Source organism: Arachis ipaensis, chromosome B6 (genome assembly GCF_059453495.1).
Source record: "Arachis ipaensis isolate K30076 ecotype BB chromosome B6, ASM5945349v1, whole genome shotgun sequence".
NCBI lineage: Eukaryota > Viridiplantae > Streptophyta > Magnoliopsida > Fabales > Fabaceae > Arachis > Arachis ipaensis.
In genome coordinates this window covers 7,497,047-7,523,580 of record NC_142441.1, presented here as the reverse complement: position 1 = coordinate 7,523,580, position 26,534 = coordinate 7,497,047, and the positions used below count along the sequence as shown (strand labels likewise).

General features: G+C 31.1%; 1 protein-coding gene across 1 annotated transcript; it reads left to right on the top strand.

Moving 5' to 3' along the window:
* Positions 1 to 22,259: 22,259 nt before the first annotated feature.
* Positions 22,260 to 23,593, top strand: LOC148554520 (F-box protein At2g23160-like). The gene is made up of 2 exons (XM_088489957.1): positions 22,260 to 22,303; positions 22,399 to 23,593. Exons 1-2 carry the CDS (start codon positions 22,260 to 22,262, stop codon positions 23,591 to 23,593), a joined length of 1,239 nt encoding a protein of 412 aa, XP_088346083.1.
* Positions 23,594 to 26,534: the final 2,941 nt, after the last annotated feature.

Genomic DNA, 26,534 nt, shown 5'->3' with positions numbered 1-26,534 from the left:
CTCAATTTAAGGGTTGAGATATAGGGTTTTTTTATATAAATAAATATATGAAAAACTTTATTTTCAGAAATACCCATAAATTGAAATTTTTTTTGAAATACGCATGGCCAATTCAAGAACGTCGTCCACGAAATGGAGTTGCCTATCAACTCACTCCCGGTGCCCGCAAAATGGAGGGGACAGCTGCAGAGTCCAATTCACCTACGGCGGACACGAAATGGAGGAACAGCCATTTAGTGGCTGCCATTCACAAAATGGGAAACCAGGGGCAGCGGATACGAATTGGTGCACTTCATGTGTACACCCACGAATTGCGTATATGTTTAAATTATTCGTTAGAATCCCTTCGAACATGCTCCCAGATTCACATGCTTCCAAGTATATCACCTTTTAATTTGTTTTCCAGACAAATGAATTAATGCATCAAATTCAATATTTTATATATGGAACTTGTTGCTTGAAACAATTCTACGTTTACCAAAATCTAATAGGGAAATGTAAGATTCTTTTTTTATCCTCAACAACTATAAAGAACGAGAGATTTAAGAGAACTTACGATCTTTTTATAGCACTTGGCGGCGTGTTTCTTTTTCAACACATCTATAAAATCGTTGGCAAAAACATCCTCACCAACTGGCATAGCTGATCAAATAATAGCATTTTGTGATTAATTATTTCTGCTTTTTTTAGTAGGAAAAATGAATTAAATGTAGATTCTGATAAACAACACACATGTTATGTAAAGTAGTTTTAAAGAAAGAAAAGGAAGGGAGCTATTACTTACTAACGAAGCCGGGGGCACCATGATCAGCATAGTAAATAAAAATGGTGTCATTAGGGCCACTGTCCACCACTTTACCAGTGCCTCCAGTAATAGCACTTCGGTTACCACTAAGCACAGTATAAAAATTTTTGGCATCTGTATGCTCTCCACTGTAATCCTACATAACTTAAACAATCACATTCACATTGCTCGGTGATATCATCATCATCATCATGCTCCATATATTTTAAAATAGTTGTCATTTTAAAACTTTAGTATACCAATAATTTAATACGTCTAAATACAGTACAATTTGTATTAAAATACATGGGCAAATCACTTAATTAAACCAAGGAGAGCAAAAAATTACACAAATCCACCAAACCAAAAATTAGTTCATAAATCAACCAAAGCACATTTCTATATAGTTCGAATGAGGTTGTTTCGAACTTGATTTACATGTAATTCGAATCACTTTGATTCGAATTACATACACACGCACACACCCACTAATTCGAATCAACTTGATTCGAATTACAAACATGCAATAATCCGAATTACACCTTGATTTATTAAAAAAATTAATAATTTAAAAATTCAAAAAATATATATTTTATTTAGGTGAAAACTCAGATGCAGTCAACTTCACGTAAAGTTAATAGTCGAGAATTGTTAAATAATTTGACTAATTTAACTAAATTTTCGTCTAACAACTCTCAAGTTATTAACTTTACGTAAAGTTGACTGCACCTAAGTTTTCACTAACTATTTATCGTCCGCTGGTGGAAATTTTCTGAGGGTACTGCAGAGAGATTAAGAAAGGCTGTCAGAGAACCAACAGTCCTCGCTACTATCTTTCTTATATCGAAAAAGAAAACGAAGATGGAACACAATCAGAACAAGAAGAATTTTGGATTGTTGTTCAAATGGACACAGAGAGTCCTGCAATATACAAGAAAACCTGTTTGGATTATTATTTCGGCCAACCGATCCTAGTAAATAACCACTAATCATATTTTAATGCCGATGGACACTTCCAGTTTTGAAAAAGGGTAGGGCTTTCGCTGCCGATGCGCCGAGGAAGCGGGATAATGCCGTCAGCCTTCCTGCCAACCGTTGGACATCTTTGATACAACCCGGGCTCTTCATCTGGAGAATTGCTTGACACTTCTCAGGGTTGGCTTCTACTCCTCTTTGGGTGATCATGAATCCCAAGAACTTCCTAGCCTCCATGGCAAAGGCGCATTTGAGCGGGTTGAGCCTCATGCCGTGTTGTCGGAGGGCCGCGAACACGCCCCCCAGGTCGCTTAGGAGATCGTCGGGCCGTGTGGTTTTTGCGAGGATGTCGTCCACGTAGACTTCTACTGTCTTGCCTATGAGCTCACTGAATATCTTGTTCATCAGTCTCTGGTACGTGGCGCCAGCGTTTTTCAGACCAAATGGCATCACCTTGTAGCAATAGATCCCTCCTGGCATTATGAACGCCGTTTTGTCCTCGTCGGGTCGGTGCATCGGTATCTGATTGTATCCAGAGTAGGCGTCCATGAAGCTCAGATAACGGTACCCCACCGCCGCGTCGACGAGTGCGTCAATGTTGGGGAGGGGATAGCAGTCCTTGGGACATGCCTTGTTGAGGTCGGAATAGTCTACACACATTCTCCACCTCCCATTGTGCTTTTTCACCAAGACCACGTTCGACAGCCACGTCGAGTAGTCTAGCTCTCGAATGAACCCTGCTTCAAGGAGGCTGGCCGTCTGCCTGGCCACCTCTTCTGCCTTTTCCTATGACATCTTCCTCCTCCTCTGGGCCACTGGCTTAACTTCCGGCTTGACGGCCAGATAGTGTGACATGAGTTGGGGATCTATCCCTGGCATGTCGGCTGGCGTCCAAGCGAAGAGGTCGGCATTAGCTCTGATCATCTCCATCAAAGGCTCCTTTTAACTCATGGGGGAAGTTTCTGTTTATGAACGTGAACTTTTCCTCCCCATCACCGACCCTGAATTTTTCCAAGTCCCCTTCTGGCTCAGGTCTGGGCTTGTCATCTATTCTGGCATCCAGGTCGACAAGGAAAATCCTCGATGCTTCTTTGGACTTTTTCCTAAGAGAGAGGCTGGCGTGGTCGCAGGCGACTGCCGTTTCCAAGTCTCCTCTGATGGATCCTACGGATCCGTCATCAGTAACAAACTTCATTACGAGCAGCTTCGTGCTAATCGCTGCCCCAGGGTCGTTGATGGTTTTTCTCCCCAGGATGATGTTGTAAGCTGTGGAATCTCGTAAGACAACAAAATCGGCCATTACTGTCCTTCGCCTTTGTCCTTGTCCCAGGGAGGTCTGGAGTGAGATGATCCCATCCGGCTTGATGAAGTGGTCACCCAACCCTACCACACCGTGCTGGTGGGTCGCCAGATCAGCATCACACAGTCCCAAGACATCGAAAACGTTGCGAAACATGATGTTCGAGTCCGCCCCTGTATCCACCAGGATCCGTTTGACGAGGCCGGTTCCGACTCTGGCCGTGATGACCATGGGAGGGCTTTCTGGTACCTCGTCGAACCATTGGTCCTCGGGGCCGAAGGAGATGGATGGGAGTCCCCTGGAACTTCTAGCGGATGAGAAGGAGACCGCCAGGACTTTGGCGTCTTTCTTTTGTGCCGATTTCGACCTCGGGGCGGAATTCCTCGCTGTTACTACGTTCACCACCGTGAGACCGTGGTCGTCCCCTTCTGGTTCTTGGCGTCGTCTTGTTGCCCGGGACCTGTCCTCGCCATCGTGATCCCGGTTTCGTCTCCTTGGCTCCCTTATAAGGTGGGAGAAGTCGGCAAGCTTTCCATCCCTGATTGCTTGTTCCAGGGCGTCCTTCAGGTTGAAGCGGTCTTGGGTCTTGTGCCCATATCCCTTGTGATATTCGCAGTAAAGGCTTTTGTTTCCCCCCGTCCTGTCCTTCAGGGGTCGAGGTCTCGACAGTATCCCCTTCTCGGCTATCTGTTGGTAAACTTCCGTGATCGGTGCCGTGAGGGGGGTGTAGTTGGTGAATTTCCCGACTCGGGAAAATGGCTTTGGCACCTTACTCGGACCGCCGTCCCTGGCGTGTTCCTTTTGCCTTTCTCCACCCTCATAGTGTCGGGTTTGGTTGTAGGGGGGTTGCCGTTTATTGGCAGCCACGACCCGGCTGACCTCTTCATCGTTAATATACTCCTTAGCCACGCATTGGATCTCCTGCATTGTCCATACTGGCTTTGTGGTGAGGTGCTTTCTGAAGTCCTCATTCAGGAGCCCGCTCGTCAAGCACAAGCTCGCTACTGAGTCCGTCAACCTGTATAATTCCAAGCATTCGTCGTTGAAACGATCTAAGTATTTTCTAGTCGGTTCCCCGGCTCTTTGGGTCACCCCCCAGCAAATTGATCGGATGCTTGGCTTTGGCAATCCTGGTTGTGAACTGAACTAGGAAGGCATGGCTGATGTCAGAGAAGTGGGTTACCGAGCCCTGCGGGAGGTTATTGAACCACCGTATTGCAGGTCCCGCGAGGGTGACCGGGAAAGCGCGGCACCTTACCTCGTCTCCCACTCCTTCTAGGTTCATCCTGACCTCAAAGGCCGTGAGGTGTTCCAGCGGGTCTTGCGTTCCATCGTACCTCATGTCCGTTGGCTTGTCAAAGTGTTTTGGCAGCCGGACCTCGAGTATGGAACGGTGGAATGGGGTCGCTCCCATTATTACGGGTCCCCGCGTTACCATCGTTCTTCCCTCGTCGCTCTCCCGACGAGCGTCCTCGTCCCCGTGGTTCGTGGTACGCCGCCTCTCACGTCTGGCGTAAATGACGGGGTCATGACGTCTTCTCGCGCGTCCTCTCTCCCCGGTGCTTTCGGACTCAGCTTGGGGGCTAGGCATGCGTCTGGAGCGACTCCTGGAGCGAGAGAGGGAGTGACTCTGCTCTGGGGTGTGTCGGTCGCGTTCCCTATCTGCTAGTCGGCGTTCTAAGTCTTGCATTCTATGGCGTAGCTCTTGCATTATTCTGGCATGGTTGTCGCCAGTCCCCCCAAAGGGGCGTCTCTCCTGTGATTGGGTTGCGTTCCTCGGGGGCGACCTTGGATGTTGTCGGGTTTCCGTCGCGGCGGCGTCGCCTCCGGGTACGGCCTCGCAGCCTGTCCCAGTTTGGACTAGCACGAAGTCCATGGACGAGTCCCCACAGACGGCGCCAATGTTCGGTAGGTCGGCTACCGGACGGTTCGGGTTGAAATCCTGGGAAATGGTAGGGGCTCGTCAGGTTGTAGACTACCGGCCAGGGGTGTGCGAGGTCCCGAGTACTTCGTGTGAAAAGGGGGGGGTGCCACCTGCAAAGACACTCCGACGCTCTTGTCTGTAAATGTGCAGGCGAAAAAGGGTGATATGATATATGACGTACCTTGGGGGAAGAGTAAACCTTCCCCTTATATACTGTCAGAGGTGGGCCCAATGAGGACAGGCCCGCTTTATCAGGGACGTTATCCCACAGCCGTGTATGAGCTGTCCGGGACGCGTGTCCGGGTTGGGGCGCGTGTCCGGGTCGGGTGGTGCTCGGGTCAGGCCGACCCGTAGAGGATTTGGGCCAGGCCGTAACAAAATTTAATTTTAAAAAAATTGTTCTGAATTGAACTATTTTATTTTTATTTTTTAAAAATATATCCAAATAAAAAAATTAGCAACAATAATTTACATCCAATAAAAAAATTCACTGTAAAAAAAATAGATAAATTTTTTTTTATTTACGTAACTGACCTAGGTCGTAAATTAATGAGATAAGAGAGAACATGAATGTATGTAATAAAAGAGAAGATGAGTTAGTGAAAGTTTTTTTAACGTGGAATAACTGATCTATAGTGGAATAGATTATTAAAAAAGACAAAATTAAAAGAATTTTTTGAACACCATATAATTAGTGTTATAAAAAGGAGGTGAATTCATAATTTTTGTGTCTTTATGTTTTGATATATTAACAATAAGTATAAAAATAATTTAGATAAAAATGCTACCTGTGCCTGGCATGTTGCCCACATTTTTCTTTCCTTGATTTAAAACTTTTATCGTTAATAATGTAGTAAAAATGCTTAGATTATGGCACATTTAAAGAAATTACAATGCAAGAAAAATGCAAACAAGATGACAGTGTAATAAATAATACAACATCAACAACTACAAGGCCTTCTCCTAAATAATGTTGGCTACACGAATAAAACTACACTCTAATTTTCCATGGTAGATCTTAACAGTGTTTAGCCTAAATAGCTATACGTGGAATAAATTAAAAAGGTAAAAGAATAATGAAAATATTAATTGGATAAATAAATTAAAAAAATATAGGTAAAAATTACAGATGAATATAATAACTACAATACAACTAAATGAAATTTGTAAGGATGAATGTGATAAAATCGAGGATGTTAAAGGTAAAAAAATAATATTAGCAAAAGAAATATAACAAAGTGTATCGAAAGATAAAAAAAAAAAAGCATTTTAACAGAATAATTAGAATGAGGCTAAATTGATGGGCTGACCATCGGAGTACAATACTCATAAAGTCATAAATCTACTCAAAATAACACTATACAAACAAAGACTAACATAAAATTAAACAAAACATAATTTAAATGAATATTTCAGAATATAATAAGATCTATAAAATAAATTATTTATCATCACTGGTTAAATACTTGTTGACTTCTAATCATAGTTATCAGAACCGAACCAGTAATTAAACCGATAAGACTACTGGGTCACTAGGTCACTGGTTCAACTGTTGGGTCACAGGTTGAACCGATTGATTCGGTTATAATTAAATAATTATATAAAATTTAATTTCTTTTTATAATATTTTTTCTACAAAATTAAGTTATTTTAATTATTCAATAATTTATTAATTAACTATATTAATCAAATATATGTTGAAAAGAGTTAATATTAATAAATATTATATAATTATCAATAACAAAAAAATATGGTATGGTTAATAAAAATATTTCTGTTTATCTTTTTAATTTAAAGAATATTTAACAATATTTAATATTTTTAATAATTATATAAAATTAAAAAATAATTAATTTAAGTAAGTAAATATAAAATAAAAAATTAATTAAATTAAATATAAAATTACTCATTAGAATAAAAAGACAAAAGTGTAAGAAGATTTTAAATTGTACACTACAAAAAAAAGGGGTTAAAATGGCGGTTTTTTAAGATAATTACGGCGGTTACAACCGTCATTATTGCCGAAAATGGCGCCTCCAAGAAACGCCGGAATTCTGGGCGCCATTCTGGTTATTACGGCGGTTTTCTGAAAACCGCCGTAATAACCAGTGGATAATACGGCGGTTTTTTGGCGGTTAAAATGGCGGTTTTTAACCGCCATTTTAACCAAATAAAACGGCGGTTTTGTTGTTGTTTAAAATGGCGGTTTGTAACCGCCGTTTTTACCTGGGTTTAATGGCATCCTCCTCGTTTAAAATGGCATTTATAACCGCCGTTTTTACCAGGTTTAATGGCATCCTCCTCGTTTAAAATGGCGGTTTGTAACCGCCGTTTTTACCTACATTTAATGGCATTCTTTTCGTTTAAAATGGCATTTCTAAACGCCGTTTTTACCATGGTTTAATGGCATTCTTTTCATTTAAAATGACATTTTTTAACTGTCGTTTTTACTATTATTTTTATCTTGTTAAATAAATAATTTTTTTATTAAAATTCCACAATAACAAAATCATAATCTATAGACAAAATATTATATAACTCAAAAGTATTAAACATAATATATGATTTTTTAGTATTACAAATAAAAAGTAATAACTCCTATACAAAGTATCAAACTAAGAAATATTGTTAGTTCTATTATATTGGGAGTTTTCCTAGAGATGCTCAACAAATTTGCTACAGATCATTCCAACATTTTCATTTTCATACTCATCATCACTGCAAGCTCAACAAATTTGATTTTTTTAGTCAACTCATCATCATCCTTAAGATTTCTATCTAGGCCTCCATTTGCATCTCGTCTCCTTTTTGCAGAATCAGCACTGCCATAGCTCAATAAATTTGATAAGTGTTTAGGTTAATTGTGTGATATGTCCAGTATTCAGAATCAGAACAAAATGTGTTGGTGTCTTGTACTTAAGATATATCTAACATGGAAACAGAGAAAGCATTATCATGTGCAAGAAATACATATAAATTAAATGTTTAGCACCATAATATTTGAAAGTGCAACGCGCTTAACTAAGGTCTTATAGCTGTCTGAGGAAACATGATACTTTGCATCCCTCTGATGCACCAGATCTGGCCTCACCAGCCCAAGCTTCACCCCTTGTGGTGACATCATTAGTGCTGGTGCACCCAGTGGAAACCTATCTCCTGCACCAATAATAACACACAAAACTAAGCTTAATTAAACTCCTACAATATAATAACACAAAGATTGTTAACCTCTATTATGCTTATGAAAATTCTCTGGTCCGCATAACAAAAGTGAAAATGAAAGAGTAAACCTTATTGCAGTTTGGTATGAGATCTTGCAATGCACGCATCTTCTCATTGATCCTGTCTCTTCGCCTCTGTATAAGTAGAAGATCACAATGATAATCATACAGATCACAAGCAACAAAACATATGCTACAGATGGAAAATTTGTTGTTTATTTGCAACAGTACACAATTGGCATATGGTCTTCACTCACCCTTTCACATGAGCTGCATCTAAAACCACTTATGAAATTACTCAAAAAGAGGTTCTCAAGATATATTATGAAGAATTGAAACTAAATACCGCTTATACTACTTATAAATAATGTACAGTCCCAGTTCAACAAGAATAAAATAAATTCATGGACTTTGAACTTTGAACAAGCTAGGAAAGATGTTGCTATGAATAGTAAATAATATTCTCACTAGTAAATAATATTCTTAATAGAAAAGCCAGATTCAGTAGAGTTGTTTTCAAAACAGAAACGCCTTGCCTTTAATCATAGCTCCCTCATCTCTTCTAAAACCTCAAACTTGTGAAATTCCCAATTAAACATATCATTCAACCATCAAAAATGCAAATCATATACAAATCATGATTAATTTTTTATACATTATGATGAAAGCTTAATATACAAAAATGGTGTCATAATTGGAAGAGTAAGAGCAGGAAGCAGTGGAAGAGTAAAGATTTAAGAGGGATCTTGAAGAATTGTAAAGTCATCCTCCTGCACCTTCAAATTATAGTGCAGCTTGAAGATTTCAACTATAAGAATATTAAAGTTTTTTTCCTATTATTGTTTGAAAATTTATAGACTCGAATTATGCAAAATAGTGTTAGTTGGGGAATAATATCAATTAATGTAAATTCAAAACATACACAATAGTTTTAGTTGGGGAATAATATCAAACAGACAAAATGCAGAGAAAGAAGAGAGCTTACAAGGATGTTGAGTTTCCCTTGGAATTCAGAACACAGAGTCCATCAGCTTCTCCCTCTGATGAGGAACAAAGACATTGCAAACAGAGTCAGTAACCTCAAAACCAGAATCATTTAATTAGATGAGACTTAGTGAGCTCATCTTCGTTCCTTGCACACGCGTGCACTCTTGCTCCAAACCCAATCAGTTCCTCCACAATGTCGTGACTTTTTTTGAAGAGAAAGTAAAGTGTTGTATTGTACTAATTTCGGACAAATGATGCAGATTATGAGATCATTCAGTTTAATAGAACAGATTAGGTCTCAAACTAAATAAAATCAGAAGCAAAAAAATAACGACAGAACAGAAAATACAACAGTAACAAGCTAACAACAGCAACATCACAAAAGATCAATGAAAATTAAAATACACAAAAGAACCAGCATTCTTTGTTTCTTCCTACTAGAGCATGAACTAGATCTAAAAGGATGAAGAGGAAGGAAAAAATCAAAGAAGAAGATTAAGTAGATTAGCTATTAGAAGTGACTGAGATGGTGAAACCAAATTGTAGAAGCTTGCTGAAGGCAGCAACAACGGCATTGCTTGCCGAGGTGAGGAGGTGAGCCAGATTGAAAATTAGATCATAGAAGGCAGCGACAACGGTGTTGCTTGCGATGGTGCAGAGATGAATGATGGCGATGAGATGAGCGGCGACAAATCTTCATATCGAAGCCAAATCGTTGAAGCTCGCTGAAGGTGACAACGGTGTTTCTTGCAATGGCGAGGAGATGAACGATGGTGATGAGACAAACGCTGACAAATCTTCAGATCAAAGTCAAATCGTAGAAGCTCACTGAAGGCAGCAACAACGGCGTTGCTTGCAGCAGCGAAGAGATGAGCTGCAACAAAGGGATGAGCGATAGCGAGGAGTTGAATGACAGATCAGGAAGATGAACAATGGCAAGAAATTAGGGTTCGTCATTGACACTCATCCTCATTTTTTTATATGCAACAATACTAATGACACTCTCATATGCAATATCACTCGAGTTAAAAAGGGGGAAAAAATTCTATGGCGGTTTGAAACGCCACAATCAACAAAGCTGCCACAAAAACCATTAGCATTATGGCATGAGTTGAAGCTGCCGTAATTAACAAATATAATGGCAGTTTTTTTAACCCGCCACAAAATTAGTGCCATTTTTACCAATATTTTTTGTAGTGGTACATGAGTAAAAGAGTTAATAAGATAAAATTATTATTTTTAAGAAATTAATTTTATTTTTTTGTTAATATATTATTCACTTTTCAAATTTATTAGATAAATATTTTTTTTTATTTTAATGTTGACATGACTTTATTTATAATTAAAATTACTATAAACCAAAATATAATTCTAAGAATAATGATAATAATATTATTCTTATTCAAAAAGAATATATATAAACTAAAATACATGTTTTATTTAAATAATTGTTCCGTATAGAGAAGAGTTCATGAGATAAAGAAGGAGAATAAGAAAAAAACAAAAAAAATTAAAAAAGGGAGATTGTAGGAATAAAGAATTGAACAGAAGTTATACGTGAATTTTTATAACTGTTAGTGAAATATGTTAGTGAAATAAGTAACTGCAAAATAATTTTGAATTATATTAGTAAGGCTAAAATAGGAAATAGAAAATTGGACACCAAACCCCATGTATTGGCATTATATATTGTTATATACAAAAAGAATATATATAAATCAAAATACATGTTTTATTTAAATAATTGTTTACAGAGAAGAGTTCATAAGATAAAGAAGGAGAATCAGAAAAAAACAAAAGAAATTAAAAAGGGAGATTGTAGAAGTAAAGAATTGAACAGAAGTTATACGTGAGTTTTTATAACTGTTAGTGAAATATGTTAGTGAAACAAATAACTGCAAAATAATTTTGAATTATGTTAGTAAGGTTAAAATAGGAAATAAAAAATTGGACATCAAACTCCATGTATTGGCATTATATATTGTTATAGATAACTATTAGTGAAATATGTTAGTGAAATAAGTAATTGCAAAATAATTTTGAATTATGTTAGTAATGTTAAAATAGAAAATAGAAAATTAGACACCAAACCCCATGTATTAGCATTATATATTGTTATAGATAACTGTTAGTGAAATATATTAGTGAAATAAGTAACTGCAAAATAATTTTGAATTATGTTAGTAAGATTAAAATAGGAAATAGAAAATTAGACACCAAACCCATGTATTAGCATTATATATTGTTATAAATAAAACAAAAAAAAATAAAATAAAAATTATATAAATTCTTTCTACTGATCTCTACATAAAAATTTGAGTTAAATAGAAAATCTTTTAATAATAATTTTTAATTTTAAATTAAAGCCAATGTAAACATATTTTTTCTTTATTTAAAAATTTATGAAATACGAACATTTCGTTGAGTTGCTGTGTTCTGGTGTCAGATACATTTCGAACACGACACTCATCGACACTCGTGTCTGTCGTGTCCAACCATGTATTAATAAAAAATAAAAAATTATTCTCCAGTCATACTTGAACACATCTAAATATCATCACATGTCAGCGTGTCCAACCTTATTTTTAATATGTATTTTTGAAATGAATTTAAAAACAGTATATATTATTATTTATTAAAACAAAAATATTTAAATACTTTATACAATTGAAAAAACATATTAAAAATAGTTAAAAAATTAATTTATATATATTTTGATATCAATAAAATATCAAAATATTACTATAATTTATTTAAAAAATACTTTATATTTTATATATATGTCGTATCCCGTGTCACATAAGATTTTTAATATGATGTGTCGGCGTGTCTCATGTTGTGTCGCGTCCCGTGTTCGTGCATCATAGTTAAAAATATTTTTTTTTATTTAAGTGCTAGAATAAAAATTTTTTAAGTATATACTTATAAAATAAAATAATTAATTTTGCATAAAATTTGTGAAATTAACATGCAAAATTCTTATAATTTTGGCTTACTGGCTACTAGTTTAAATGATATAAGCACAATAAAAAATGTTAGATGAACATATATATTGTATATTATAATTCTTTTATTAACAGTTATTTTTAAGGTTAAGTATGATTTGCTCTCTATGGTTTAATTTGAAAACCAAAATCGTTCCCAAAATTTTTTTGTATTTAAATTCATCTCTAATGATCAATTTAGCCTTAAAAACATTCTTTGAACCAAAATACCAACCTTCTCTAATAACCCTTCTCCAACAACCCTAATTGCACTCATCACCCCCATTCAGTCCTTCACATTTAACACAGCCTTTACCCCGCCACTCACCTCCTCTGGTCTCTGCTTCCTTTAGCAGTTAGTAGCCACAATCTCTCATGAATGCCATTGTCTGTCGAGTTGCCATTCAGCTTGTTGCCATGTCACAGTACCTCTGTCTGCTCTAAGTTGTGTTGCTCTCCACCGTGTCTCACATGCTTCGCAGTCCTCCATTGTCGTCTTCTTTCCCTTCGTCCTTTTCTGTTGTTGCGCTACTCTCTGCAAGATGTTGCTACTAGCTCTCTGCGAGATCCACCTTAGCCAGTCTCTGTCGTCTCCTTCTTCCTCATGCTTTGCCACCATGTCTAGGAACCTCTACCAATAAAATTTTCAAGTCCATTACAAACCCTAATTGCGTCACCGATAGAATGTTGGAGGAGTTTTTTCTCTTAGGATGGAACCGGTTTTGCCTCGGTGGTAGTTGGAACCTTTGCGAGGAATTTGGTTTTTGGTGCCAATCCAAAACACCAGGATGTGGGTGCCACTGTCGCCTTCTCCGGAACAGCAGTGCAGACAGTAGTGACGGAGCAGATTGGTGACCACTCTTTGTATATTGCTCGTCTCTCTCTCTCCCTAATTGATGGATTTTTTTTTTTTAAAGAATCCGAATGATTTTTATTGTTATTGTTGTTGTTGTTAGCATTCGAAGAATTTGATGTTGTTGAACTTGAAAAAAAAAAAAGACAGTATAGTAGTAGAGATATTTTTGTCATTTAAAAATTATTATTTTTAAAAAGACGATTTTATTATTAAATTGAACGTTGGGGATTTTTTCAAATAAAAAAAATTAAAAACGATTTCGATTTTTAAACTAAATCATAACAAAAATTCTATTTAACCCTTTTTTTTTTATTATGACGTATCATATACTTATGTATTACCAATGATTACTATTGTACTCTTAAAAGAAAAAAGAAAATAATATTTATTTAATTTAACACTATTATAATAAATTTGAATAATATTAAATCTATACTTAATAAATTGTTAATTTAGGTGTAAAGAAAGAAAGGTAATTTAAGATAATTAAACAATATTTTATTAATTAAAGTGTGATAATAATCCCTCTCCTCGTATAATAATAGACAAATATTCAAATAAAAATTACACTAATAAAAACAACAAAAAAAAACTACACATATAAAAAAAATAATTTGTCCTTCTTGTCTGAAATAGATTGTGATGTTGCTAGTTAACTGAACTAATTAAGTGAGTGGTTCGAGTTGACTTTAAATAATTATAGCTAATTTTTTTTTAAAAAAATATTATTCATACACCAAATATTATTGATACTCGTATAAAAATATAATAGTTATTAATTAATTATATATTTATATAAATTAATTTTTAATTAATAAATAAAAAAATACATATATAATTATTAAAAAAAATATTAATATCAAAATGATGTTTATTATAAAAGATATAACCAGCAAAATTGTTTCTGTTTTTACTTAATTGAGACTTTGAGACTTTGAGCGGCTTATGAGCTTGAAATCTTTTAAATTAATTTGTTTTCAAATGTAATTACTATTGGCAAGCTTGATTCTCAAACAAAAGCTTAAAAAGATTTATAACAAGATTCTACTTATCTAAACCCCTATATTTTTATCGAACTGAAATATAACTAAGTTTTATCTCTTCAGTAATAGTGAATAAGCCATTTAGTTAAAATTATAAAAAAAGAACATCATAAAATAATTTTAGGTTAAAAAGCAAAAGATAACTAAATAATTAATAGATTAAGTTAGGATTATTAAATATCATCTAAAATAATATCTAGTGACCTTTGATCCAAAAACAATACACAAAATAAAAACAATCATGATAGATATATACTAAAAGCAGCAATTAAAATTAGACACTAATATAAAATACATATATACTTCTTGTCATGTTAACAACCTAGTCTCTTGCCTTAATTAAAAAAATAACATAACATAAGACTAAAGTAAAGTATAAGAAAAAATAGTATAAGACTACAGTAGTAATGTAACTAAGGGTTCAATTATTGGCTATTTTAAATCAAACTCATTTAATTAGCGTAATTGTTTATATAGGTTTTCCTTCACATCTCTATTTATTGCTAAAGATCCCATTAAGTTTAAATGATACCTTCATCTCTTGCCAACCGGCCGGTAAGGACTATAAAAGAGTCTTGAACCTTGTTATACGATACATACATAATACATTTCTTGTTAACAACACTCCTCACTCACAATTTATTGAAGATATATTACTTTAGCTTATAACCCAATCAAATAATCAAATGCATCCATAGAAAATTTCACCTCATTTGAGGAGTTAACACCATAATATATGGAATTATGGACTATAGCTTGAACATATGTGTCACGTAAAGTTGACCTGACCAAGACAAATTTCAGTGGTAACGTGAATGAATTACTCATCACCAATCATTAGTTATCAGCATGAAAGAGATATACAGAGGAGACAAGTTTAAAATACATACATAATCTAACATAATTTGGAATATAAGTTAACATACCGAAAACAATTACATGATCTTAGGTCTTAGCTGATGTACATAGACTCAATTAATTGTAAGTGAAGCTAATTAATTATTAGTAATAAGGGTAATGATGAACGACAACCCTGCTAGGAGGAGAGGAACATATGAGCATGAGAGTTAGAGCAATAACCAACGCCATTAGAACCCCCATCATATCAATTGACAATATGCACAGAGCCATCCTCAATCTATCTCTTTCTCTGAAAATAAATAAATAAATAATAATACACTAAAAATTAGTTTGTGAGTTCACAATGCAAACAGTGGCCTTGCCATTCATATAAGTTAATCTCGTTATTTATAATTTGTTTTATTAAAGATCCAAGTGATTTCTCTGACCAAGTCCGTCCAAATGATTTACTTTCACACATCGCACCACTTACTTATAATAGAACTTCAACGTAAAGCTTCTATTTTTTAATGTAAAGCTTTCCTTCTTTGTTTTTCTTGAATGTAAAATTTCCATTTTTTGTTCCTCTTTAATGTAAAATTTCCATTCTTCGTTTTCTTCTTCAGATTTTTTATTTCATTCCTCTGATTTTTGATCTGCATTTATGTTGAATCGAATAGTGTATTATTTTTTTGAATTGAATGTATTATTTTTATCAAAATAATGAATGATTCAAGTTTAAATCAGAACAAGAGTGATTTGGATTATTATCCTGAATCGAATTAAGTGGATGAGGTTTGATAATCACATTTTTTCAGTTCATTTGTTATTACACAATGATCTTGTTATGATAATGTTTTCGGTTCATTGTTCAACAATTTTGATTTGAATGGAATAGAATGCAATTAAATAAAGTGATAATGAATAATTTCATCCTTCTTTATAAAAATTAGTGTTGTTTATTAATTTAAATTTGGATAGAATGTAGAAATTTTTGAATTTAAATAATGCACATTTTTCAATTCATTTCTTATTATATAATGAACTTGTTATTATAATATTTTAGTTCACTCTTTTAACAATTTTGAATTAAACGGAATGAAATGCAATTGATTAAAGTGATAATGAATAATTTCATCTTTCTTTACTAAAATCAATGTTGTTTATGAACTTGAATTTGGATAGAATGCAGAAGTTTCTGAAGTCATATAATACACAATTTTTGGTTCATTTGTTATTACACAATGGTCTTGTGTATGATAATATTTCAGTTTATTTTGCAGTCCAGGTGTGTTGTCGATGAACAATTTGTCTCAAAGGTTGGAATGACTTTCATGATACTTGAAGAAGTTGGAAAGTTCTACAAAGATTATTCTAAATTTGCTGGTTTTTCTACAAAAATAAGGAACACCACTCAGAAGGGAGATGAAATTAAGAATCAATTAATTACATGTAGTAGAGAGGGGAAAAGGAAATTCAAGATATCTCAAACTCTGAAGACAAATCTCTCAGCTGGAAAAAACTGTCCAGCCAAGATTTATTTACATATATTGAAGGACGTTGGTCTTTGGATCATTTCTAAAGTTGTTCTATATCATTCACATCCTTACTATCCAAATCAAGCAAAGCATATTTGTGTATCGTACAATTGAAAATAATAAGGAAGCCAAAATCAAACCGAGTAAAACATATCAGTCGTCGTTTGTAGCAATAGTGGGTGGTCATCATGAATTAAGTTTTATCGAAAAAGATATGAGAAATTACATTACAAGAGAAGAGAATTGAAACGGTTATCACTATATCTCATCTACTTTTTTTAAAATAGATATGTTTGATCAATTAATACTCAAAAAGAGTACATAAATTATGATCCAATTAGATTGATTTAAATTTAAAAAATAAAAATAACCATTTGCCAATTGTTAGTAAAGATTGATGGGGGTAGTGGGAAGAGAATTGAAACGGTTATTACTATTCCATCAACCTTTTTGAGTACTAATTGATCAAATATTTAAACTTATCAATTTTAATCTCTCCTACCTACCTTTTTAGGTACTAATTTGCTTGCTAAAATTTTGGATTATTGATATTATTAATATTTTTTATTATTTTCAATTTTTTTTTTAAAAAAAAATACATGTATCTCGTTTATACTTATACACGTGTTGCGTCATGCAAAATTATCTCATTTATAGTGTAAACGAAATAAGGAAGGAATATTTATTACGGTAAATATTTTTTAAATTATTTATTTCGATAATTATTATAATTAATTTATTTATAATCACTTTCGATAATTATTTATAAGTAATTTTATGTTTAAGTATCTCATGGAAAAAGATCTTTTTATTTATCAATTATGTTTGGGTATAACAATATAAAAGTACATTTTTATTTATTTATTGCATGAAAAATATTTTTTTAAGAATTTTTTTTTTTAAAAAAAATGTAAATTACAACTTCTCAAAAAAGATGTTTTTTTTTTCTAATGCTTTTACTTTTATCATTAGAAATTTGCCAAATACGTTAGAAAATAAAAAGAAGATCTTTTTTCATAGAAAAAATATCTTTTTTTTTTTATCAAAATAATGGCGCTCAAACATGCACTTAGTGTACTCAGCTTTTTCTTTTAAATAAGTTCAAATATACTCCCTATTTTGGACTATTATTTTAGAATCTTTTCAATTTTTTAAGCGTAAAACAAATAAAAGGACAAATCTACTTAATATACTAAAACTGGGTTTTCTCCACTAATGGAAGTGAGATGTCGATTCCTCATGAATCCATTTTCCCACCAAAATGAATACACTATTTTCTCTTCTAAATTTATTTTATAAAAATATTTTTATTATAATTATACTATAATTAGCATTTAAGTAATAATGATAATTATACTAATTTAATAAAATATATTTATTATAATTATATAAAATCAATATTTAATACATTATTAAACTACTTATCAATTATCAATCAAAAATATTTTTAATTATTTTAATAATAATAATAATAATAATAATAATAATAATAATAATAATAATAATAATAATAATAATAATAATAATAATAATAATAATAATAATAATATGATAATTATATGATAATGGTACCAGTTATTAATAACCAATTTATATTTTTCTAAATAAATTTATTTTAGAAAAATATCTTTATTATAATTATATTATAATATTACAATTAATATTTAATAAATAATACATAATTATACTAATTTAAGAAAATATATTTATTGTCTATCTATTCTATTTATTCTATTATATAAAAATAAGATTTTTGCACTTAATGATGAAATTGATATGGCATGCTTTTGAGGTGTTTCCTTATTTATTTTATTTAATTCGTTAAAGCAAATCAATTATAATTAATTAATTATATCAATTAATTAATTTGATTACACATTCAAATCTTACCATTTATTATAATTTATATGAATTGATTAATTATAATTAATTATATCAATTAATTAATTTAGTTAATTATATTAATTATTTGATTTGATTGGAGTAAATATCAAATTATTTAATAAATAATAAATATGATAACGAAATATATGAATTAATTTAATTAGTTTATTTTTCTTAATACCATTTATTTAATTAGTTTATTTGATAAGCAAACCTTTTCACGAATCAAAAACAGTGCAATTTTATAGATTTATAAGTGCTAATAGCTTTTATATTTAATTTATTTTATAGTGTGATAATAGCCAATATATTTGTTGGTGGATTTGACTATTACTATATTATTTATGATCACATTCAGTATATATGTCTGATTTATGGAAGAAAGTAGATTATTAAAATCGATTAATAACTATTTTAGAGTTAATCCAATTAACACTAGATTAAAAAAACCAAACAATGCATAACATATTACTTTTTTATTAATCAAATTATTATAATTTAAATTAATTTTTAAAAAATAATTTAAAATTATAATTTCAATCTTATCACATGCATGACACCGGTAATTACACTTGTTACTGAAATAAAAATGATATTCTACTATCACATCACTCACTTACTTTTTTGCATCTTCACAAAACTGTGGAATTCTGCCACGAGTTCTTCCCAAAAGCTTCGTCAACGTAAACCGTGGAACCCCTCCAGCGGTTTACACGTATTTTAATCTGTAGCACCCCTTTCACGGTTTACATAGATTTATATAAAGTTGCATTTTTGTATCCAAACTGCAAAAATTGCATTTTTGTAATTTTGAAAGCTAAATGTTTTATTTTGGTAAATTTTCCTAATTTTAAATTGTATAATACTTTAATATCTAATCAAATCAATTAGTTGATATAATTAATTTATTGTAATAAATTATATTTAATTAGTTAAAAAATAAATTAAAAAATACTATAAAAAATATGCCACATCAATTCCATTATCAAATGTAGAAACTCAATTTTTATATAATAGAATAAATAGATATAATTGTATTTAATATAATCGTGTATGATTAATTAATAATTCACCAATATTATTAGCATTTGCATTCTAGTTATATATCATTTACAGTAATTACTTCATTCCTAAAAGATGAAGCTAATACTACTAATTATATAATCATATCATCTTCAAATTGATCCTAATCGTTAGCTAAGTCGAGTCTTAAGTGTAGTTTCTTAATTTAATTAAGTCAAAGAAAAAAAGAAAGAGAGAAAAAATCTTCAATTTCAAAAAGATCATAGTTAACAATAATAATGGTTGAACTGAACGTGGCGGCAAGCTTCAAAATAATTAAAGAAAATTAATAAAGATGTATCTTGATAATTGAGTATTAGTATTGTACTAGTGCTAATAAGACATGGCTTAGAGTCAAATTTTTTTTTGTTTTAATAATCTTGATGTAGGAAGAAAGAAAAAAGGCTGGTTGTTGGCATAAAAAAGTTGATTAATTGGTGTTCAATTAATTTAGGATTTATTTTATGATGTCTAATCCAATAAAAATATCTAAAATATTTTTTATGATAATATTTATTTAGCCTCATTTTAAAAACGTGATTTATAAGAAAAAATGTAACAATTTAAAAAATAGTAATATTTTTAAATAAAAATAATATTTTTATAATATATTAAAATTAAATTCTATAATTTATCATCTAATAATAAAAAAAAAAACATTTTCATATAAAAAGGATGATAAAATTTTATTGAAGTGTTTAGGATATTTTATATGCTAGTATTGTAGCATGGATCACACAATGTAACTTTCTAGTTCTTAGTGTATATATATTGTTATTATTGAATTATATTAGGTGTATATTAAAATTAGTCACTAATTAAAATTAGCTACTAATATAAAATATATGAAAAAATATAAATATACATTAAAAATAAATTAAATAATATATGTATTTATATATTAATACATTAGTAGTTAATTTTAGTAGATAAATAACATTTTTGGTTACGATTAAATTATCTTGTGTTGGTTTAATTTGTAGGTGGAGGAGGATGAGAATAAAGCTCAACAGAGAGTGATTCCAACAGAATTTGGTAGGAAATTGTTGATATTGCGCTTTGAGGGTAAGTACTTTAATTTAATTTGCTACTAAAACCAATGTTATCCATGTCATTGTTTCAAAATAACCTTCATACATAGTTCATCTATCATTATCATCATCATCATCAATATTTGAGATGATGATTCATACATACAATGAACATTATACAAAGTCTAATTAGTGTTGGACATAAACAAAGGGATATTGCAGCTGTTATAAAAAAAAATTAGAAGCATTATAATAGATTTAAGTTATCATCATTATTCTAAATTTTATTTTGATTTTTTAATATGTATTTAATTTTCACAAATTATTAGTCTAAAGTTATTTTGCATGCATATGCATTTAATTATATATTATTAAATCAGAAAAAATTATTTTACACATTCATAATATAAATAATTTTAAAAACAATAGATATAAGAGTTTAATTTTGATGCAATATAAAAAAAGTTACACAATTAAATTCATAATTTAAGATGATTTTTTAGGCAATAAATTTTAAAATTAATTATTTGAGATCAGCCTCTTTACAAAGAAAAACTGAAAAACCTTGTCCTCATGTGACTTGATCCGAAAAGTTTCAGGATGATTTCAAATTGCGATAAACACTCCTTCTAATATTCCAATGCCAAAACCCTTCTTTAACATCCTCTTCCTCTAATATCACCAAGTCCTCCTCCACATTAATAGGTGGATTCAAATCTCTCTCTTCCTTTCTTTCTCACGTAGACATTGTGTAATCACTCACAAAGTTGACTTTTCATGCACTCGGATTCACAGTTTCACACACACTCTCGTACAAAATTCTCACAGAACATAATTCTATTTGTATTTGTATTACTATTATTATTATTATTACTATAAAGATAAAAATATAATTAAATATTAGAAATAAAAAAGTACAAGAGAGATTAAAGAATTCTAAATTTATTTATTGTTCACTTTATAACAAAATAAAAACTAATAAAAATAACAAAACTAATAAAAATATTAGTTTGTTATCCAATTCATATTTTAAGAATTTTTTTTCACAATAATTGAATTAATATTTTATATTATATTAGTTCACAATATCTATAATATATATTTTATCTATTTATCATTTCTGAATTAATGTGCTGTGGTGGAGTATGAAATTTTAAAAAATTCTGAGATAAATATGTTTATTTTTCTAAATTTTGATTTGTCATTTTTGTTTATTTTAATTTTTGTTAGTTATAAAATTTGATGGCTGAAGTAATTTGTTAATTTTTAACTATAGTTTTAAATTTTATTAACTTAAAATTTATTAAATTTAAATATTTAAAATTATATATTAAATTTTTAATAATTTTATTATATATTTAATTAAACTAATTAAATTTCAGTTAAATCTCGATTAAACCTTTAAATTATTGAACCAGTTACTCTATCAGTTCATTGAATGGTTCGGTTTTTTGCAATCTTGAGGGGGACTATGAGGCGCAGAGCAAGTATAAATAGCAGACGGAGGATGACAACTCTGTTAAGATTTGAGTATAGAGATTATATGTAGTGTAAATGAGTTTAACTACTAATCTTAATTTTTTAAATTTCAAAATCTGAATTTAAGTAATTATTGAATAATTAATTAAAAATCTCTTTTTTAATTTTTGAAATACATTCCTTTTTAAGCCGATTAAAATCATTAGCTCCACGTACTTTCTCTAAAAGTAGTAGCTGATTTTCACATTAATCTAGGTTATAAAAATCAGTAAACTTCCCTTTGAAAGCATCAATTTCACTTGGGTGCCTAACTTCTCCCAACAATCATTGTCACGCGAGAGTACCGGTAAAATGATCAAATTCCTTTTCCAATCCTTCTTTGTGCGGTGGATGAGGTAAGTCATATTTTATTTTTTCATGGAGTAACACAAAACAACGCCGTGAATTTTTTGTATCTCTTCTTCTAAATTATTCTTTACTTAATTGTCAGGAAACTCCAACTACAAAAGTCTTATTTTGCCGGTCTTCCAGCCGATATAATTACCGATATTTTTGTTAGACTTCCCATAAAGTCTGTTCTGATTTGTAGATGTGTTTGCAAGCATTGGAACACATTGATTTCTAATCCAAACTTTGCCAAGTTACTCCTTACTTATACACTTCCTGCCCTGATGATCCGACGCAAGCATTCAAGATTCTTTCACCTTGTTGAATATGACCGAATTGAATGGCATGAAAGGAAAAACAATCCATTCTTCAGCGGTGTGTTTGAGGTCCTAAAACCCAATAGCAGCAGTATAAAACTTGATCCTAAATTTGAAATTCCTCTCCTTGGTACAAAAGTTTATGCTAATGTGAACATGCCTCTCATTGATACAAAAGTTTATGCTAATGTGCATGTGGATGTGCGTATTTGTAATGGTCTTTTTTATTTGAGTTGGTCAAATAATATAGACATTTCACTTGTTTGCAACCCAATAACAGGTGAGTTCATAAGACTTCCAAAACACCCTCCAATCCTAAAACCCTGCGAGTGCGAAATATCTCGAGGTTTTGGTTTTCACCCAAAAACAAACCAATACAAGGTAATGAGAATCCTTATCTTTAAACATGATCATCCTATGGTTGTTGAAATGCTCAGAGTTGGAATATCGACAACATGGATAAATATTGAGGTGGATTATCCCAAGAATTTGATATCTATATCGAGATCTGCTGTTTATTTAAATGGGACACTTCATTGGATTGGTAACGATGTTGATGGCAATGCGTCGATATGGGCTTTCGATTTCGACAAGGAGAGGTTCCAATCCTTTTCTATACCGAGCGATGAGGGTCCAAGAGTTGACATATATGAATTCAGGGGTTTTCTTTGCATTATATATTTTAATGAGCCAATCACAATATGGATGATGAAAAGATATGGAGTTGGAGAATCTTGGACTCCCATTTTCGTAAGTTCTGACGGAAATATTAATTCTTCATTAACCACGTCTCATGATTACCTTGCCTTCCATGATCGTGAAAACAAAGAATATAGCATTTTTCGTATTCACTATAATGACAACATTCAAATTTTTGGTCTCGTTCCTACTCTTATCCCACTAAAGAATATTATCATTGGAGATAATGTGGAGGTGTATAATATTTACTCACTGAATTACCCAAAATTGAGGTTCTATTAGTTTTAGGAAATCATTTCATTTGATATTTTTTTATTAATAGCAATTTTCTATTCAATTGTTTTAGATTCACATTATAATACTCACATCTTATTTGATTGTTTAATTATTATTTCTAATTATTCAATAGTATTTGCAAAATTTCTTTTCTTAAACTATTATAATTTGAAATATAATTTAAATTAATTTAATTTATAATCCCTGTTGTAATTTTATTGGTTTAATCACCTTTGACGAAACAAAATTTTAAATTTTGAATATTAAAAAATAAAGAACTAATTTAAATTCACAAACTAATTTTTTTTAAAAAAGCAATTTAATGTTTTTACAAAATATTTTTTATAACAATGTACTCTCTACACTAAAAATCAATTCTTATATATTTGTATATGTAGATGTATTTTTTTTAATTAAATAATTAGTTATCCGAATAATCAAATTTATTTACGAACATTGTAATAAATTTATTTTATAAAACGTAAAATTTGTATTTCTATATAAGATAGTTAATTAGGGATTGATTTTTAGTATATTTATAACATGATTGCATAATTATATGTTGACCGCTATTATTATAAAATTAAAATATAAATTATAAAACTGTTAGATGCACAATAAAATTCGATCACTAAATTAATTACTATATATATATAATTGATTTAAATTGATTTTTTATAAACATATTATATGATTGTATTTAATATAATCATGTATGATTAATTAATAATTCATCAATATTACTAGCATTCCCATTCTAGTTATATATCATTTGCAGTAATTACTTTATTCCTAAAAGAAGATGAAGCTAACACTACTAATCATATAATCATATCATCTTTAAATTGATCCTAATCGTTAGCTAAGTCAAGTCTTACATGTAATTTTTTAATTCAATTCAAGTCAAAGAAGAAAAGAAAGAAAGAATCTTCAATTTCAAAAAGATCATAGTTAACAATAATAATGGTTGAACTGAACGTGGTGGTAAACTTCAAAATAATTAAAAGAAATTAACAAAGATGTATATATCTTGATAACTGAGTATTAGTATTGTACTAGTGCTAATAAGGCATGACTTAGAGTCAATTTTTTTTGTTTTAATAATCTTGATATAGAAAGAAAGAAAAAAGGCTGGTTGTTGGCATAAACAAGTTGATTAATTGGTGTTCAATTAATTTAGGGTTTATTTCATGATACTTAGTCCAATAAAGATGTTATGATAATATTTATTTAGTCTCATTTTAAAAACGTGATTTATAAAAAAAAACAATAATTTAAAAAAAATAGCAATATTTTTAAATAAAAAAATATTTTTATAATATATTAAAATTAAATTATATAATTTATTATCTAATAATTAAAAAAAAGCATCCTTATATAAAAAAAATTATAAAATCATATTGAAGTATTTGCGATATTTCATATGTTAGTATTGTAGCATGCATCATACAATGTAACTTTATAGTCCTTAGTGTATATATATTGTTATTATTGAATAATACTAAGTGTAGATTAAAATTAGTTATTAAAATTAATTATTAATATAAAATATATATTAGAATATAAATATATATTAAAAATAAATTAAACAATATATATATTTATACATAAATATATTGACTGATTTTAATATATAAATAATATTTTTAATTACGACTAAATTATCTTGTGTTAGTTTGTCGGTGGAGGAGGATGAGAATAAAGCTCAACAGAGGGTGATTCCAACTGAATTTGGTAGGAAATTGTTGATATTGCGCTTTGAGGGTAATTACTTTAATTTAATTTGCTGCTAGAACCAATGTTATCCATGTCATTGTTTCAAAATAACCTTCATACATAGTTCATCTATCATCATCAATCTTTGAGACGATGATTCATATATACAATGAACATTATACAAAATTGTGGATGTGACCCAGACCCAAAAATTAAGGAACCATAGCTAATTAAGCTAGTGTTATAAATAACCCGAGTACGTTTTTTTCTTTTTTTTTTGTTTAATTAAACAAGGATTACCAATCACTAACGAGAACGTGGTACGCAAACTAGGTTTTAGTGTCACTCTAAATTTTAGAATGTTAGATTTAATGGTATTTGTATAATTTTTTAGAGCGTTTGAGAATGTTATAAATGGTTTCGGAACGTTATAAAATATCCTAGAAGATACTCTAAAAAGTTTTAAAAGACTTTGGAAGGTCATAGAGTACTCTAGAAGAGTGTGGATGTATATGAAAATATGAATAGTAGTATGGAATAATTCAGAAGTATTTAGAAAGTTGTGGTATGATAAATATTTATAATAAAAGTTCTAGATAGTTAATCTGGACTGTTGATTAGATTTAATCCTAACCATCCATTGAGGAGGTGGATGACTATAAATAGAAGGTGAGAGTTAGTGTGAGTCGTGTGTGCGAGTCATTTGTAAAAAAAAAAACACTCGAGTAATAAAGTGTTCTTTCCACCAAAGCTTCCTTTCTCTTGTATTCTCTTGTGTACTTAGATTTCTTGCTAAGTATTGAGGGTGAGGCTGACTTGGTCTTAACTTAAGAGGTTGAGTAAGTTCGAGTGCTGGCACGGTAGCGTTGGAGTGTGTGTCCAAGGCCGTGACAATTTGACATCAGAGCAAGGTTCGAGAGGGAGCACAAATGGTTTGTGGGTATGGCTTCTAGTGTAACCGTGGAGTATGTTGAGTCTCAAAGGGGAAGGGATACTATTCCTTCTCAATGGGGAAGCAAGATGGTGCGCTCTTCAAGTGAGGCTAGAGGTAAGAACTCTAACTTCTTAAAAGAGAGAGTTTCTATGTTGGAGAATGTTCTATCCTCTATGGATGAGCGCTTCCAAAGGAAGAACATGACAAGGAGACTCTTGAGGCTCATGTGTTAGGAGAACTAGAAGCTTTCAAAGAAAGCATGCTCCAAATTGAAGAGAAGCTTGAGAATTCCTTGAA